The sequence below is a fragment of the Plectropomus leopardus genome, chromosome 9 (assembly GCF_008729295.1).
Source record: "Plectropomus leopardus isolate mb chromosome 9, YSFRI_Pleo_2.0, whole genome shotgun sequence".
Classification (NCBI taxonomy): domain Eukaryota; kingdom Metazoa; phylum Chordata; class Actinopteri; order Perciformes; family Serranidae; genus Plectropomus; species Plectropomus leopardus.
The window spans coordinates 18,625,532-18,644,753 of record NC_056471.1 but is presented as its reverse complement, the minus strand read 5'-3'; the positions used below and the strand labels follow the sequence as shown (position 1 = coordinate 18,644,753).

General features: G+C 39.0%; 2 protein-coding genes across 3 annotated transcripts in view; both read right to left on the bottom strand.

Moving 5' to 3' along the window:
• The window catches only part of klhl4 (kelch-like family member 4), a 48,039-nt gene extending 35,259 nt beyond the window's left edge, over nt 1-12,780 (bottom strand). The window contains exons 1-2 of one of the 2 annotated variants that reach the window (XM_042493109.1): nt 12,444-12,780; nt 2,011-2,486 (exon numbers count right to left, since the gene is read on the bottom strand). In XM_042493109.1, the coding sequence (XP_042349043.1) occupies nt 2,011-2,486; nt 12,444-12,524 (557 nt within the window). In that variant the 5' untranslated portion in view covers nt 12,525-12,780. Of the gene's footprint in view, nt 1-2,010; nt 2,487-7,918; nt 8,060-12,443 lie in introns of those variants that run through there. The other variant, XM_042493110.1, reaches the window with a different exon arrangement.
• Nucleotides 12,781-15,526: 2,746 nt separating this feature from the next.
• The window catches only part of ahnak (AHNAK nucleoprotein), a 37,255-nt gene continuing 33,559 nt past the window's right edge, over nt 15,527-19,222 (bottom strand). Inside the window, 1 exon segment of the mRNA XM_042493907.1 lies at nt 15,527-19,220. Coding sequence (XP_042349841.1) covers nt 16,405-19,220 — 2,816 coding nt within the window. The 3' untranslated portion in view covers nt 15,527-16,404.

The following is a 19,222-nucleotide window of genomic DNA, read 5'->3' as shown; positions in this document are numbered from 1 at the left end:
ACTATGCCCAGGACCATCCTGAACATCGCAAAATAAGAAGAAAATACAGGCAGTGGGTAGATTAAACAAATACTGCCACATACTTCTAGTGGGTCACAAGTGATGATTGAGAGTTGGTGCGTTATTTTTTTTAGACAACTTCTACACAGTATACCTTTAACGATATCACTGTTATTTAAAAAAAAAAAAAAAAAAATGTATTTTCTGTAGATATTATTGAAAGCTTGAGTGGGAAAAGATATTCAAACCACTAAAAATACTGAAATATCAGGTTCTGTCGCTGATTATCAAATTCATAAATGGATATCACTACAACCAAGTCCAGCCGAGCCAAGGATATATTTTATGATCCACCAGAGCAGAACTATTTTAATATTTCAGTATCATTGTCAAAATATGATGGCTCTGCTGTATTTTACATGGCCAGCATGAACTCAAGGTCCCCCCTGAGAGCCAGAGTTACACATTTTCACTGTGAGGCACATCTTTTATGCATGCACTCCTCACATACAGGGACCCCAAAACATGAACATCTGCCAATTATACCAACGAGAAGAGCAGAACGTCAAGCCCGTTCCAAAAGTGTATCTTGACTCAGAATAATTCATGTTCTCTTAAGGGAACTCGACCGTCCACTGCCTGTGGCATTCATTTAATCCACATTGACACATTTTTGGCTGTAGACTGAGATTGTGTATTTAGAATTGCCTGCTTAATCACTGCGAGCTCTTTATGAAACAAAGAAACAGGTTCACTTTCATTGTTCATTTCATCGCCAGGTGCATAGAACAAAAGCACGCAGGGAAGCTTAAGGACCAATCACCTTAGAATGTCACAGACAAGATAAAAGGGAGACTTGGTCTTTTCATCCTTGATGTGAGGTGCTTTTAGTGTTCTGCACGCACACACGCACACACGCACGCACGCACGCACGCACGCACACACGCACACACACACACACACACACACACACCTCTAACCTGTTTACTTCCTGGAAGAAGACGTAGCATCACAGGGAAGACGGGGTGAAAATACAACCTGGAAAAGCGGGGGGTTGGATTTATAGCTGGTGAACAAAAGCATGTACGACCCTGAGAGTTTGCCATCAGGGTTTGTGATAAGATTTTAGTAGACAATAAATTAAATAACCTGTGCCAGCCATTAGTTATGACAGCTTTTGGCTTATAAAGTGCTTGTAGTGGCAGTCTAGATAATTCATGTGATTGCATTGCTTCCTCTTTTTATAGGTCCGGTACATGTTTCGTGATGTAATGGCTCTTTCCCGCTATCCACTTTTAACTCTACGAAAGAATGCATTAGTGTAATGTGTAAAAACTAAATGCTCTGAAGGAATCAGGCAAAGTCATACAGTGCATATAATCTGGACCACAACACAGACCAGATAGCAGGAAAAAAAACCTTGGCTCTCAGGAAACTGAATAATTAAAAGGATGCTTTATTGGTTTACCCTGCCTAACATGCTGTGGACAATGAGAGTGAGCTGTCCCCAGGTGAGCCATGGTGGCAGCTGCCGAGCCAGAGTAAATTGGAACATGATAGCTGTGCAGATAATTTAATCTTTGCTTAATTAAAGGATCTACATGCAGGCTGAAAGTGCAAATATTTAGTAAAGTGAAAAAGCTGTAGATATACTCTTCATATATATATATGTGTGTGTGTGTGTGTGTACATAGTCTCAGAAATGTTGAAAACAGATTTTAAGTATGGCTGCTAGGTGCTAAGTAAGCAGCATTTAATGTTGATAGCACAACTGTGCTTATTTTTCCTGATGACAACAAAACATTCCTACTTTCTAATCCTGGGGTGCTGCCTCAGGCATCAGACTTTCTCAATTAGATGCAGATTTTATCTAGCAGCAATACTTTCACTATGAAACATGAGCGAACCAAAATAGTATCCCATAATCTGGTTTCCGCTGACTGATCATGCGATATGCAGCGTGACTGATGTGGCGCCACATAATAAATCTGTGTCTCCTCACAGTCGTACCTGTCTCTGGCCTCCACCTCTGCAGGTTCCTCTGTGCTGTTCTTCACAGCTTCCTGGCCAGTGATGGCGTCCTCTTTCCTCGTGGTGCTGGGTGAGGAGCTGCTCTTTGAGGATTCCTCGTTGACCTGGAGACCCTGGATGGTGTTCTGCTGATGCTGCCATGATTGTTGACCTGCTCTGACATAGACAGGTGTGGGCCCTGGCGTCGGTGCCAAGATGCTGTGGACCGGGCTGTTAGTCTTCCGTAGTCCTCCAATGCCTCTTTCCCGTGAGTGACTCTTCAGCCGGCCCTGGACAGGCGTCCCTCTGTGGTCCAGGCCATCCTGCTGGATGTAGCCTCCCACCCCGCCGCCGCCGCCGCCGCCGCCGCCTCCACCGCCGGCCGAACCTTGAGATGAATGGCTGAACCAGCGCCAGCGGAGCCTGAGGATCTGCTTCACATCAAATTCCTTCTTCCCCGACACAGACATCCTCCTCTGGTTTTGGAGACGAAGGCAATGGCACGTTGAGTCCCCAAAAACATGGAGAGCAGAGGAGAGAAGAGCCTTGTTTTCAGTCCTCTCTGACTACAATGTGCCTCTTCTCTGCCGTTATTGTCTCACTACTATCATGACCACCCCCTCCTCCTTCTATTACTCCTCCGTTGTTCTTTTGGTGGAGATGGAAAGCAGTCCTCTGCAGCTTTTGTTCCTGTGCCTGAGACTACTACCCTCCCTCCAACTCTCCCTCTCTGTCTTTCTCTCTCTCTTTCCCTCCTGTGCTGCTGCTGCTGCTGCTGCTGCTGCTGCGCCGCTGGAGCTGAGTTAATGCACATGCATGATCCACACTCCCTCCCCTTCGTCTCCCCTGTTTCGCTTTCTCTCTCTCTCTCTCTGCTTGTCTCTCCCCTGCACACACACATGCACACACACACTCTGAGAGATGGACATATATACTCTGGAAATAAAATGAGAAAATCTCCCAAGCCCTGCCCAGTCCCCTCTGCTGCTGCTCTGTGTGTCCCTGTGTAAGTATGTGTATGTTTTTGTGTGTGTGTGTGTGTGTGTGTGTGTGATAACAGGGCTGCCTGCTCTTCCAGTGAGGGGGGAGGTGGGGTATCATAGAGCCAGGATGATGAGGTCACACCTTAAAGTAATTCACTGCTCAAGAAGGGGAAAGGGGAAGACTACTAACTACACTGTACGATCAGGACTACTACTGTAGAAGGAGCTTGTAATCCATTAATGTATGTAGATACACACGCACACACACATGCACACACACACTCTGAGAGATGGACATATATACTCTGGAAATAAAATGAGAAAATCTCCCAAGCCCTGCCCAGTCCCCTCTGCTGCTGCTCTGTGTGTCCCTGTGTAAGTATGTGTATGTTTTTGTGTGTGTGTGTGTGTGTGTGTGTGTGATAACAGGGCTGCCTGCTCTTCCAGTGAGGGGGGAGGTGGGGTATCATAGAGCCAGGATGATGAGGTCACACCTTAAAGTAATTCACTGCTCAAGAAGGGGAAAGGGGAAGACTACTAACTACACTGTACGATCAGGACTACTACTGTAGAAGGAGCTTGTAATCCATTAATGTATGTAGATACACACGCACGCTCATCCATAAACAGAAAAGCAGGATACATTAATAACTCTCTCATAAATAACCAACACACACTCTTCAAGGCAAGCAAAATTTATCTCACACTAACACACATCTGTGCAGTCTGCCATTCTCACATCAAACACAATCCCGTGGGGAATGTCTCAGTGTATGTAGCCATGCGGAAAAAAATATTCCCCTTCAGTCGCTGTCTTGAAAGCCCCCTGCGATTACAAGTGAAAAACTACATACTGATGAACCTTCAAGGTCAGTAAGCGGCCTCTTCTTCCGTCAGGGCTTCAGAAAACAGTCTTTTGCATTTAAATTGATCCTGCTTCTGGAAAAGGTTAATACTGCACCATGCAGGTAATTGAGATACCAAACCTTAACTCATACTTCAAAGGCAAAGGGACAGGGGAACAGTACACAAGGTAATTTGGGGAGATTTGATCAATGCTGACTGCATAACCAGCATATGAAAAGAGAATAGTGCTATGCTGTGGGGGGACCGGGCATAGTGTAGGTGAACGGGCTGCAAAGGTGTTGTCTGACAAGAGCCGATCATTCCAAATTCACTGTGCAGATTGATGTAGGCTGTGAATTTTTCCTCCGTGCTCAGTTTAAATCTCCGCAGTTTGCACAAGTGTGATGTGCAATTGAGAACTGACTTTTCAGTGAAGTAGGAGACATTTTCTGTCCAACACATTTGCATATTCATAGATCAGATAAATTCTGGATTTTTGAATTACAAAGAACCCCATCCTCCCACCACTCTTTGCCAGCTTGCTGAGTCCCATATCCAAAAAGGTTGAGAACCCCTGCCATAGGGTATTTCATCTACACTACACTACTGGATTGAGTGTTTTAACAACTTTATTTTGATCCAGTTGTCAAAGGAAGCTGTATGTGCCCATGGGGCAGGTGGTAATTGGATTTAGAAATGGATTGTGAGCCATGAAAGATTATGAAACACAACAAGCTTTAACCTGCCTGCTTAACACTGCATACCATCTAGTTAGGATTTATGGATATTGCAATAACTCAATTAATATTAATGTTCGGCACCTGAGCTCCCAATTAACTGTTTCCATGATTTTTTATCACTGCAAGTCCACACACTGACATAAAAAATGGCAGTGAACTTTTATTCCTGTTCTCTCTGTAGTTGTTTCCTAATTTCCATTTCCTTGACAAAGGTAAGAGGAGGACCTTGCACTCAAACTGCTGCGTTTCAATACTGTACAATCTCTCATCCGCCTCCACAAACCTCCCACTGCAGGTTTGGAAGAGTGGACGCAACCAGCTATTGTGCCCACTAGTATCTACCTCAATCATAACTGCACATTATCTGATGAGGACAGGAATTGATCTGGCCAACAAAATAATGTTTGAATATCTTTCACTCAAAGACTGATTGCCTCCAATCTGCTATTATGAGTAACATACAGATGTATTTTACTGCTGGAAAGACAGTCTTTCATCTCGTTTTTTCTGGTCATAGCACCAATTTCAAAAGTGTCAGCATAGCTCTACTGCAAAGACAGCACAAAGTGGCTTTCGCATTTTTCGCAACTACCAGAATGCACTAGGTCCCATTGACCAGTTGACGCTCCTGCTGGTGGGTGACGTAATGCAAACTCGTCCATTTGACACAACGGCAACCAACTGGTAATAAATAATGTAATTTTACAGTAAGCTAAAACATGTTTTTGAAAGCATTTGAAGTGAGCGATAGGCAACACAGTAACAGGGATCTTAATTTATCTTTCTATTTGTTTTACCGTCAGAGCTCAGTTTTTTCAGTCTCCATTTTCACTATAAAGGAAGCAGTAAGGTTCCCACTTCCTGTTCACAAACCCCAGCTATTATAGCCAAACAACTCCCTTTAAAGCCAGGGATGAAATGCACAATTTTATTTCCACCAGTCTTTGCAATTAAAATGAGCAGAGTATCTCTTTTACTTTAAGCCTTTGTGTCCTTCACATGCAAACAACACAATAGAGACAAAGATTATGATTACTACAGAGATGAGGATTTTCCCACATCTACAGTAAGATCAAGAAATGGGCATTGTAAAATGTTCAAGCCTATACATTATTCAATCAACTCTATGGTAGAAACTACAGGAGGTTGAGAGGCTACATGGAGTGTGTGGATCATCCTTTGTTTTTATCCAAGTGTTTATGCTAATGATACAATAAGAGTGGATGAGCCTCAAATATTATTTTCACAGTCAAGAGGCAAAGCACTGAATTATTAATAAGAGCCTTCTCTGCTTATAAACATATTTTACATTGTATTATATTATTTTGGAGCCCAAAAGCACCAGCACACAGCAACTGGTCCCTGATGGGGAGTCTGATAATTGAAGGAGTTTCTACTCATGTTTTGACTTTGTGTATCCACAATAGCAACGGTTCGGTTGCTCCAGGCTTTCCTTTGTGTTTTTTTTGTTTGCCTCTGACCTTCAGCTTTTGACATTAGCTGTTTCTCGACTGAGATAGAGTTCATCTGTACTGCCATAACTGAATGACTGACTTCCGTTAATTAAAGGCAGCAAGATCTTTCAGATGTGCATAATTTATTGATCACAAATGCGCACAAATTTTTTATGGTAGTGCATTAAGTGATGCTATAACCACTTTCTTTAAGTGCCATAATAATGCATATTCTTTGCATGTACATAAAACTGTGGAATTACTAACCTGCCTCTGCTGTTCTACAACCAGAATGGGACACACTTTATTACAGGCATTAAAAATGTAAACAGTAGTTTTTGACCTAAATCAAATAATAGTTTTAAATATTACTGCTCAGGCAGGGGTTAATTTTGTGACTAAACAATCAAATTATATAGTTTTTGGTTTTGTTGTTATCCCTTCTTAGCCTCTTCTAATCTTTTGGCACAGTCATTAATCACTAGAAGTCATTTTCACTGCAGGAGGCATTAGCTGTATGCATAAACTGATGAAAACAGAGACTGTAATATCCCCTCTGTTGTGTAAGTGACAAGAAAATCTCCTCAAATATATTTATTTTAGTCTGGGAGTCACTCGTTTTTTTTTGCAGTTTTTTTTTTTTTTTTTTAATCAAACATGATTTAATTGCAGCCTTCATAAAATTATCTTTCAATAAAGCTGTATATGGAAAATAAAAAAAAAATGTAACCATGTATCCAAATATCTATCAGCTTCAATGCATTATCCACCATTACCATTACAATCACTGCAACACAGAATAAATACTGTATTTTATGGACACTATCTTTATGTCTAGGACATCTAAGTATATTATCATAATAAAAGCCTGTTAGAGTGAGATATGATCTAATGTATAGTAACAAGCCATCACACTGTGTAACCTCTTTTATTCTTGCAGGAGTCAAGGACACCATCTGGCTGCACTCCGCATGACACATGAGATGTCAGATGTCAGACTGGTGTGGTAAAGCACATTATCATCACACATCTGCCTCTCCAGCGAACATACATACGTGCCGAGACGGCTATTCATTTGTAGATATTCTCAGGTTGCCCTGGCAGCAAACCAGAAAAATGTTAGGAAAACTACAAAATTCACGCATTGTCAAAAATTTGGCAACAGGATATGCTGTTTGTGTATATATTGTACATTGTATACACAGGTTTACATCGGAGAATGTGGGATGCAAGCATGAATGGGAACACTCTCTCCACCCCCACCTATGGACTGCAGTATCAACTAAATGCATCTTGGAAAAGAGGGAAAGGCCTCGCATGTCAAATTTCCTACTGTGTTGGGCAGTGACATTTCAAATATAATTGACCGTTGTCCATATTCATGAGACTAACAAATGAGTACAGCTCACCACATAAAATGCAATGACAAAATCAACCACACATACCATCACGTGCTTACCGGCACTCGCACAGCATCTACAATTCATACATACGCATACAAATACTGATCTGAAGTTTCAGAGCTATATAAAATACTGATCTATCTAATTCTTTATACCTGACCTGACATGGCCATGACTAGGGTGTAGAAATACAGCCTTTCACTCAATGGAGGTCGGGGGGACCAGTCGAAAACGAATGAGAATATTTCTTTTAATGTTCCATTGATGGCAGATACGGCAGGCTAGGTTACTGTACGAGACATCTGAATGTCACAAAAAAATACCGTAACCCGAATGCAAAGAGAAAAACTGTGTTTTTTTTTTTTTTTGTTTGTCTTTTAACAGAAGAACTGACAAGAGTTATACTGCTGGTGAAACTCAATTCTCCTTCTGGCTTCGTATCCACATAAATTTAGAACAGATGTCAGCAATTCTTCTCTTACCTGAGAAACCGATTCTAACAGTTACTCTTCAGCGCTCAAACAGAGGAATTATCTTCTAAAATGGATGACCAATGGAAGCGAACTGCACGTAATCCAGTAATTTACTCATCACAACTGTGCTAAACTGTTCCAACTTTTTCCTCTCTCCTATCCCTCTCTCACCACACACAAAAAAAAGTTTGCATCTCCAGAAAGGAAGGGGGCACTTTCCTCTTTCAAAGGAAGCTTCTGATAAGTTCCTTCCTCTGTGCTACAACAACAATTGCATTCAAGCAACCAGGAACTCTGGGATCACATCCTGTGTTCGAGGCAAAACATTGCTTTCACAAAGCTGTACCCTACAAACCATGTTTCTGCAACACTTCCGTTAACAAGGTTTAACTGATGCCTGAAATAAAAAAACATAATAAAAAAAGAAAACTAGCCTGTTTGTGTATGTTGCAAATGCAGTTTAAGTCATCATAATGTCGCACAAAAAGTTGCAGACAACAAATCAAAATTTGTAAACATGCATTTGTATGAATATTTGAGTCTGTTAAAATATAGTGCAGAATCAAGTCATCAAAAAAGGTTCAGCTAGAAGTCCTTTGTAGATTGTTTTTTTAAAAAAATCAAATTCTTCTATCAGTGATGATGCACTTTCATTCAACCACTGGGTGGCGTATTTAACACTTTCACTGAGGAAGACCTATATCCACAGTTCAGTGAAGTTCACTCTCAAGCATCAGGCATTACAAGGAGACATAAAAGATTTTCATTTTGCCAAAATGATCCTATTCTCTTTCAACATTTTCACAGTTAAGCAAATTTGAGCTACAGTGCAGATAGTGTGAACAGTTTGGTTATAATATTTTGTGAAAGTAAAGAACTATGAAGTGATCCTTGTATATAAATCGTTTTTTCTTCTTCTGTGCATTATTGCAATATCCCATTGGTTCAACAAAACAGCAAAATAAACTGTGTTGTTGTACTAACAGCACAAAACTTTTTTCTTTTCCCTGACAGGCACCCTCTTGCAATTGTGAGTGTAATGAAGTCACAAAGGTGGAAAAATCCCATTGTAGCAAATATTATTGTATCTTTCACACACTATAACACTATGTCAGCCACTGCCTGTTGATCTACAAGCTAACAACCAACATAAATAACTAATAACTAGTAACAACACTAGTCTGCCAATTTTTATGGACAACAGACCCTCTATCTGACTGAGGCTCAAACGTGTACGGCTAAATCTCTCTGATGTTTCCTCTAATGCAAACATCATGATGCATTCTGTTCTTTCACCAGTCAAGCCAGAGAAATCAGAGAGCAAAAGCAAAGTCATTGTGAGCAAATTTCACAATGAGAGGAAAAAGAGAGGATCTGCTTCCAGTCCTTTTTCAGAGCATTATTCAGCTATTATGTGGGAAAACCATATTCAGTATTGAGATAAGTACTTTATCATTCTTTAAAACATATCTGGAGAGGGACTTTAAACCATCATAAAATAGACTAGATGCTGAGGTGACACAAAAACGAATCACCTCAGCATCTAGTCCACAATCTGCACTCTGTTGGTTACCTGTAACCATAATAATGTTTAATCCATGCCCATGACCTTTCCTTGAAGCAGCTATAATTACAATAATAAAAATAATAATTATTATTACAACAATAATAAATGAAAATAAAAAAAACACTGCGACAATGAAAGGGGTTGCTCATAGTGATGAACCCAGAGAAATTCATCACTCAAACCAGCTAGTTGTTTGGTCCAGAACTTTACTGTTTCTGTTCAATATCACTGCTTTTGTCTGCAACAGGCAGCAACAAAAAAAAACTGTAAACCAAATGTTCAACCGCAAAGTAGCTGGTGAACATAGTTGAATATTTGCACAGCTAAAGGCTGACAAACTGACATCAACTATCGAACTAGCTGCGATAAAGCTAACTGATACGTTGCCTGTGTCTTGCCCACAACCAACGGGCAACCAGCATGTATGTGTTACAAACTAGGGACGTCAACATCTACACGTGTAAACGGGTACACGGATAACAAATCATAACCGTTCAGAAAAATCAATAACCGTTTACACGTCATTTTTTCCTCTCCTCCTCCTCGTTTCATTTCTCACCAATAGTATTTTTTAGGGGTGATAATGTTGCCTGAAAGCTTAAGATAATAACATTAACTAACTATACACTTAAATGTTCCCACTAATGCAGTTATCCGCATACATAATAGATGCACAGGTGGCAATGTTACATTGATATTAAAAAAAAAAAAAACGTAGCCACAGCCAGTGTCGCGTCACTTCAAGTTGACTCGGGGCCGCATGGACAACAAGCAACAGGCGATGAACAAGCGGAGCTTAAAAAAATATATTGTACAAAAGTGAGCAATAGTTAAAACAATGATTAAAAAAGGGTTAAACCTTTTCCAGCTTTCACTTGTACGTTTTCTTGTCTGTCAAAATTGATGATTTTATTTTCAACTCATTTTACTTTCTGTCATAAGTAGGTCTAAGCCTTAAATGGTGAGATGGATTGCCTACTTTTTAAGTTCTGTTCGCCGAATAAACGTTTTTGTGCGATAACTAACTACTGGAATGGCTTTGATTGAATGAGATTAGGAGGTATTTGAATGGAGACAGAACCATCTAGTGGTTATATAGCGCAACTGCGATAGAAAAAGATCATAAATCGTGTAACCGGGTACACGTCGGTTAGAAGTCCCGTTTACACGTGTAGAAAAAATTGTAAACGTTGACACCCCTATTACAAACACAATCCAAACTTGACAGAACAAAGTATATTTACTGTCTCCCACTGAACAATACACAAGCCATCAGGAAAAGTTTCTGCTAAAGAGCTCAATGGCTACAAGAAAAAGGATTTTACCTAAAGCAACAAGTTTCTTTTGATCCCACTCCCTCTTGACTTAAGCGGTTTGTTTGCTTTCCTCACTTCTCTTCCTGTGCTCTCAGCTCAACTGACCTGCCTATTAGTGATTTCATTCTCCACTGGGCTCTGCCGTTTGACAAGGGCCAACAATGCAGGACACGCCTCAGTGACTGCGGCAAAAGATGCTCAATAACTGACTTGGTGTGTCAGGGCCTTAAAGAGTGAGATATCTTTAAGTTGGTAGAGACCATAAACTGTAAAAAGGAAAGTGCATATTGGACTTACATTTGCAAAGTGACTGTTTTCTCACAAATCTGCCATATTACTATAAAAGGTGATACATTTTTGTAGTGTTCACAACTTTGTTTCCCCCAAACCCCCGAAAAATCAATAACTGCAACTTTGACCCTACCCAGATAGTTTTAGCTGCCTAAAGTTAACTGGCCCATAGCTTAGAATTTTAATGAGTGAGGACTATGCTGAGTTGAAAGGCTTTGCCCTTTACCAATAAGTTTAGATGGATTTAGGGTTTAGACTGAATCCACCTGATATGCAGCAGGTTACATGTACAGAAAAAAGCAATGAATTTATGTATATTTACAGTTATATGGCCTGACACAGACAATGCTTAAATTAGGCGTTATGTGCAATCGACGATCTGTATGACGTGATTTTACACTGGCAATGAGCACACAACTGATGAAACAGTGACATAAAGTGAAGAATATGTCTTGAGGCGCTTTAGTGATATGAAGAACATAGTATGAAGCATAAGCCGGTTCTAGGTATGGGCACGTGGGGCAATATTCCCCAAACTGCTCCACCTGCCTCACTATCGCCAAACACAGGCGTTAAACCCTGGAAACCTCTCACTTTGAGCTGTTATTGTCATTAAAGCAAGGATACTCAACTAGACCATACACATTGCTAGGATTTAAGGAAATTGCTCAGATTTTAGAACATTTCTAAGATTTAAGGACATTTATAAAATTATATTCCAAGGATTTAAGGAAGTCTCTTGGACTTTAGGACATTTCTGGGATTTTAGGAAATTTCTGGGATGTAGGGGTATTTTAGGATGTTTTGTAGGATTTTAGGGCATTTCTAGGATTTTAGGACATTACTGGGACTTCAGGACAATTCCAGGATTTTAAAACATTTGTTAGGATATTTCTACAATATAAGAGTATTTTTAGGATTTTTAAGATGTTTCTAGAATCTTAGGACATTAGGGAGGAGCTCTATTTTAATGCTGTTTTATGCACTCTGGCACCTTAAGTATAGTAAAAGTACAAAAACAATTCCCAGTGTTTATCATTTATTTTTTTATTGTGAATTAGAAAATTGTCTGGGGCCACCTGGCACCATATCAGGAGCCAGATTTAGCCTGAAAAGTTGAGTATCACTGCTGTAGTGTTTTAAAGGGCACAAATTGAGCTTGTTTATCAAAAAGCTTTGGTTAAAAACGAAATAATTCAGCATATGGGCCTGAAGAATAACTCATATTAGGCTACATTAGCAATATTAGCCTACATCACTAAGCTAGCAAGAGCAACAAGCAGGCTAAATTGCTTACAAACATAGCCGCAAAACGAAAGCCAGAAAAAAGCTACGCACTTACGTGTCAACTGCAAATTACCTGGTGATATTTGCTAAGCCATGGAGGATGTAATGTTAGCAAACACGGAGACTTAGCTTGCTGGGTGAAGTGGAGCTCCATCTGGATGAAGAACCTGTTGAGCTGTTGGAAAAGGAGGCTCCGCTTTCTACCTTCAAGTGTCCGGTTTCGGTCCGCAGTCGACCTGAAGAATGGCCGGCTAAAGGAGTTTTGCACACGGGATATTCCTTCCACTAACCGGCGTGTAATTTTGTAGCAGCAGCGGCCTGAGCAGCAGCAGATTCACGGTAACACAGCGCCCAATTTCAAAGCTTCCGCTGGATTTACGTCACAGGATTATTACTATAATATATATATCTTTTTTTTTTTTTTTTTTTTTTATGTTTGTCTTTTCGGTTAGGTCATGTGAATTAATTTGATTTTTGATTTAATTAATTTATTTCGAACATGTAAAAAAATACGTAGAGAAATTATCATACAAACAAGCAGACAGACAAAAAAAAAGTAATATTTACATACAATGTATAACATACAGCAAAAGAAAATGTCAGACACATGATGACTTTATTCACACATTGGAAAGGGAGTGAGAAGGAGTGCAAATTTATTAAATCCAACCCCTTTTCCATGTCATTTTAATTAACAGCTTTCTTGTTTAAACCTATACTCCAATTAATGAAACATATATGCATACACCCACATACCCCAAATCAAACATCTCAACCATTTTACACTATTAATTTTAGAAAAAAAGAGGAAGATAAACTAGCAAAGATTAAATATTAAGTAACCAAATAAATAAACAAACAGAAACCCCTCTGAACGACCTGGTGATTGTAAAACCCCATCTTCATCTCTGTGCCTTGTGAAAATCATTTTGTCATACATTAATTTTCACTGGCTTATGTTTAGACATTGTTTTAGCTCCACATTAAAACTGTTCCTTAGTTTCACTCTACAGATTAATAAACAAAAACTTTTCCTACAGTATGAACACTGTTTTTTTTTTGTTTTTTTTTTTAAAAAAAAGGTTTAAAATCAATTCCTCTTAAATTGTAACTCCCCCTCTCCTATTCTTTGAATATTTCCTAGTAGTAGGTTATTTTTATCAAAAACGTTTTTTTCTTTTTTTGGTCTGTTTTAGTTTAGAGTGAATACTGGTTTAGTGTCTAGTCTTTACCTACTTTAATTACTAACATTGCAGATTCTTATGATCTTTACTAGTTTAAATGATAAATTGACCTACAATCACAACACAACAGAGTGATACCACACAAATGTGGCTGCCAAATTATCAATTTTTAAAACCATGATTTATCGCAGGATCTCAAAAGTTAATTATGATTAATCACATTGAATAATAACATGTTTTCAGTTCCAATATTTTGCATTACAAAATGGTTATGAAGTCCTAATTTACCAGGTAAAGCACGTCTTACTAGTTTTTTCTTGATTAGGAATCAAATGACAGAAAAAAAACTGCAGGGGACTAGCGTAAAGTGGGCTTGTCTGTAAAGGGGAGACCCGTGAGTACACTTCAAACCCATTTTTATTCAGATGTCAGTCAGATAAAGGGACCCCTGTTAAATGGCCATGTCATTTTTCCATCACCAAAATTTAGCTTAAATTTTAGCCTAAATGATCTATATATTGAAAATAGCTTCATTAATTTATTTTATATGTAACAATAAACATTTAGTCACTTCCCCAACCTTAAGTATTTCATGTCAGTTCCTGTTCTTTAATTTTGGTTATTCTTCAAACTGGTCTTACAATTAATTTCAACTGGTATTCAAACAGCCTTGAAAAGTCTTAAGTCTATTCCTCCTTGAGATGTAGAAACAATGCAAAAAAAATAGTCAGGCTAGACATTACCCTGGCACATTACTGCCTATCAGATTTAAGACTGAATTGCACCTATAAATGAACATTCAGTTTACTTAAATAGCTTTAACTAACTGAGCAAATAGCCATTCATAATGGGGTGGCCTATCAGATTGCAGATTCTGCCCACATTCTTATTAACATTTACCAAAAAGCAAAACTTCTTGGATTGTTTGATTTAAATGACAGTTTGAGGCTAATTCAGCAAAACTGTATATGAATTAATTGTAACAGTTCCACCTCAACCTGCCACAACATTAGAATGTTGCAAAAACAATGATGATCAGTCATAAAGTCATGTTACTCTTGATACTTTCAATACATTTAGCTAACAATTCTTTTGTAGTTTTGCTTAAAGAAATGCATAACCCACAAAAAATGCCATTTGTATATAAATTAGTAATGCCTGTTACCTTGGACCATGTTTAACGACAGCAAAAAACCTGTTTGTTTTTTGCGGAGGCATGTGCCAAAAACAAAGTTTTCATCAGAAAATTAACACAGCATGACAATTAATTTACAAATGGTCATTATGTGGGTTAAGTAGTCTTTAAACTATGATTTTGAATAGGATTTTTACTTGTAGTGGAGTACTTTTACATTGTTATAGACTATTGGTATTTTTTCTTAAGTGAAAAAAACTTCAGTACTTCCCCTACCTCTGGTTTTGTGTAATAACCAGCTCACTAAATTCAGTGTATTGCTGTATCCAACAACAGTTGTTATGTCTTTGTACTTCAAAGTGTGATGCTTTAGATACCCCTCTAGCATCTGTTTTATCATGTTTCCTTAAGACAGATGCATGTGTCTTTAAAAATTCAGAACAACTTCAATAATATTAAAAATATGTATCAATCCAAATAAGTCTGAATAACAAATAATGTAATATAACAGTGAATCTAGTCACTGAAATAAATATAGTACCAAACATAATATATACAGGAACCATTAAAAGGTAATGCAGTTGAGGGAAATTTACTTGACTAGAAAAAAGATAAAATAACTTTAACGTAAAAGAAAATATAGACAAACACAATTAAGTATTGCCCATGTCATATCATGGGATTCAGGCACTGGCAAATTCTGACTTAAGAAACCTGGTAAATTATATAAATCTTTTTATTTTGTTTATTTGGCAGAATGCACACAAAAGAAAAGACCCAAAAATCATGCTCTACCTCCATCTGATCAAAACTATGCAACTCTCTTATCAACACAGATTTTGTTGCAATCAAAAAGTGACAGTTTATTTGTGACATTCTTTTTACATAATCAAAAGGTCTGTGTACAAAGAGAGAGTGACAGGAAATAAAATTAAGAGGATCACAAAACAGGTAAGAATGAAATTGACACAGGATTAGGAGACAAAACATATTTAAAACAAATTTAACAATGCATATTTTTGATAAATGGCACAGAATCAGAGGGTGAATAAAGTTTCTGAAAAATTAACAGAAAAGTACTGACAGCACTTCAAAGTGTTGATAGTTTCCAAACAGTGATTGTCTTTGCAATTATGGTATATACAACACCATTACTCTTCAGAATGTGTTACAAAGGGCCAGCTCTATATTGCCTAGATATGCTTCTGCACTGATTATATAATATCAAAGCTTGAAAATAAAATAATTTCATACATTTAAAAAATGGTAACTGTTTATATTTGTGTCTGGATGTATAAGCAACACTGTCCTTCAAAATTACTGTTATAACTATCTGTTCTGTGCAATAGACCCCTGGATACAAATATACCACACCCAATTATTAATACCATTCATGTAATAGAATGAAACATGACAAAAAGGCAAATCCCATATTAAACTATTGGTAAAAATTTGGTGAGATGGCATATGTTCAATAAATCTGGACTATGTACAAGAAACAGCATTTATTATTACAATACAAATTTATCTTATTTACAGTTTGAAGGGATTTTAAACAATCTCATGCACTGTTGTCTAATTACTGAAAACAATTATATTTAACAATATTGAGATGGCTGTACATCGCCTTTAAAACAGCTTTAGAATGAAAAAATGCCACATCAGAAAAGACTATTTGGGTGTACATGAGAAAGTTTAACTTGCCTCATATTTAATTATTTTTTTGGTGAAACAGATAGTTCAAGTCTTGGGAACCTGAAACCACCTCTTGAACCACTGTCACTGCTGGAAGATGAAGACAATCGCGATTTTTTAGAAGGTAGAGAAACTCCTGCACCTGCTTCACCCTCCTCACCAAGTGACACTTCATATGAGCCCTTTGACTTTGAACCAAAACCTCCAAAGGTGCCAAACTTCAACTTGCCTTTCTTTCCTTTGACCTTGCCTCCTCCTAGGTCTAATGAAATGTCGCCACCCTCAGCTTCTAAGTGAGTTGAAGGAGAACTAACTGCAAGTCCCCCCTCATCACTCAGAGAAGAAGACCGATGTCTTGATCTCTGAAATAGATCCAGTGAGGCTGACTTGCCTTTAGCTGATACACTGAGCCTAGGATCACCCTCTGCTTCAAATTTTCCACCTCCTCCACTTGTGCTCAATTCTACATCCGGTCCCTGAAGGTCACTTGCACTACTGCCCTTTGCTTTTGATTTGCCAAACAATTTTGGCATCTTTACCTTTACTTTGCCTTCACTGTGCCTCAGTTCTGGACTGGGAACCTCAATATTTTGTGAACTGACTTGGCAACTAACAGATGGAGACTGTATACTTATGCCTCCGCTAGCTGACTCAACATTTCCTCCATCTCCCTGGCTTTCCACCTGAGGCAGAGCAATACCAAATTTTGGTACCTTAATTTTGGGAAATGTTACAGTACCTTCTGGGTAATTAAGGCCACCACTTGCACTAGCCCCTGAACCAGTTGTATCAATCCCTGCACCACCTTTCAAATTTATTTTTGGGCCTTTAAAACCTGCAGACATGCTTGCCTCTCCTTGTCTGTTTAGATTTGTATCAACATCAGATGTGGACACATTCACATTTGACATTTTAATATTAGGAGTCTTTAATTTCACGTCTGCCCCTCCCAAATTAACATTTGGACTGCCAATACCAGAACCCTCAACAGTGGTGTTGAAGCTGGCAGATGGAAACTCTATGTCAGGTGATTTGAATCCCTCTGATAAAGATCCATCGCCTTTCATTTTTGGTGACTTAATATCTAGTTCCACATCAGGAAAATGAAGCTTACCAAAAAGAGGCTTCTTTACCTTTGTTCCTTTGACATGAATATTAGGTGTGTCTGCATCTAGGTCTACTGCTGGAATTTCTATGTCAATACCAGGTTTCTTTGACTTTCCTTTCCCTTTAGGAAGTTTGAATTTCCCCTTTTTCCCCCTTACATTTATATCAATATCAGGGGCATCAAGACTTGCTTCAGTATCAGGGAGACTAACTTCTGTTTTGGAACCTTTTACTCCCACACTCAACGTGGGTGTCTTCCCCTCGACTTCTTGGGATTTCATTCCAAACTTAGGACCTTTAAACTTGGGAAATGTAACGCCTGTCTTTGCAGGATCAAGAGACACACCTTCCATTGTGATGGTGGGTACTGCAACACTGGCATCTGGACCTTTGATGTCTGCTTTCATTTTGGGCACTGATGCATCCATCTTGCCTTTGAGGTTGATATCAACATCTGGTACTTTAACATCAGCATTAGATTTAGGAATATTTATGTCAATACCTGGGCCCTCCATCTTTGGACCTTTAAAGTCAGCTGATGGCATTTTGATTTTTGGCATGTCAAATTGACCCTTCGGCCCTTTAATCTGTGGACCTTTGATGGAAACATCAGGGTTTTTTATGTCACCCTCTATCTTTGGCACTGACATACCCACATCACCTTTCAGTTTGGGACCTCTCAGGTTAAAATCAACGGTGGGCATGGACAATTGTGGTCCTGAAACAGTTGGCATTTTAAATTTGGGTCCTTTGACTTTTGAATCAGGTCCTTCTATGTCAATCTGTGGTCCTTGAATGTCAACGCCAGATGCACTCACATCAATCTTGCCTTTGGGAAGGTTTACATCAACATCGGGACCCTCCACTTTCGGACCTTGGAAGCCAAATGATGGCATTTTGATTGTTGGCATGTCAAATCCAACTTTCGGACCTTCAATGTCAACCTGTGGACCTTTGATGTCGACCTCAGGTGCTTTGATACCAATTTCAGCTTTTGGGAGGTTGACATCAACTTCTGGACTCTCGAATTTTGGACCTTTCAACCCAATGGATGGCAGATGGAATTTAGGCATTTTAAATCCTCCTGTATGGCCCTCTATGTCAACATCTGGTCCTTCTATATCCATCTTGGGAGATTTTATGTCTACATCAATCTTTCCTTTTGGAAGGTTTACATCAACATCTGGACCCTCTACCTTTGGACCTTGGGAGCCAAATGATGGCATTTTGATTGTTGGCATATCAAATCTACCTTCCGGACCTTCAATGTCAACCTGTGGACCTTTGATGTCGACTTCAGGTGCTTTGATACCAATTTCAGCTTTTGGGAGGCTGACATCAACTTCTGGACTCTCGAATTTTGGACCTTTCAACCCGATGGATGGCAGATGGAATTTGGGCATTTTAAATCCTCCTGTATGGCCCTCTATGTCAACATCTGGTCCTTCAAAATCCATCTTGGGAGATTTTATGTCTACATCAATCTTTCCTTTGGGAAGGTCCACATCAACATCTGGACCCTCCACTTTTGGACCTTTAATGTTCAGTGATGGCATTTTGAATTTTGGCAATTCAAATCCACCTTTTGAACCTTCGATGTCAACCTGTGGACCTTTGATGTCGACATCAGGTGCTTTTATGTCTCCCTCTATCTTTGGCACTGACACATCCACATCACCTTTCAGTCTGGGACCTCTCAGATTGAAATCCACGTCTGGCATGGAAGTTTTG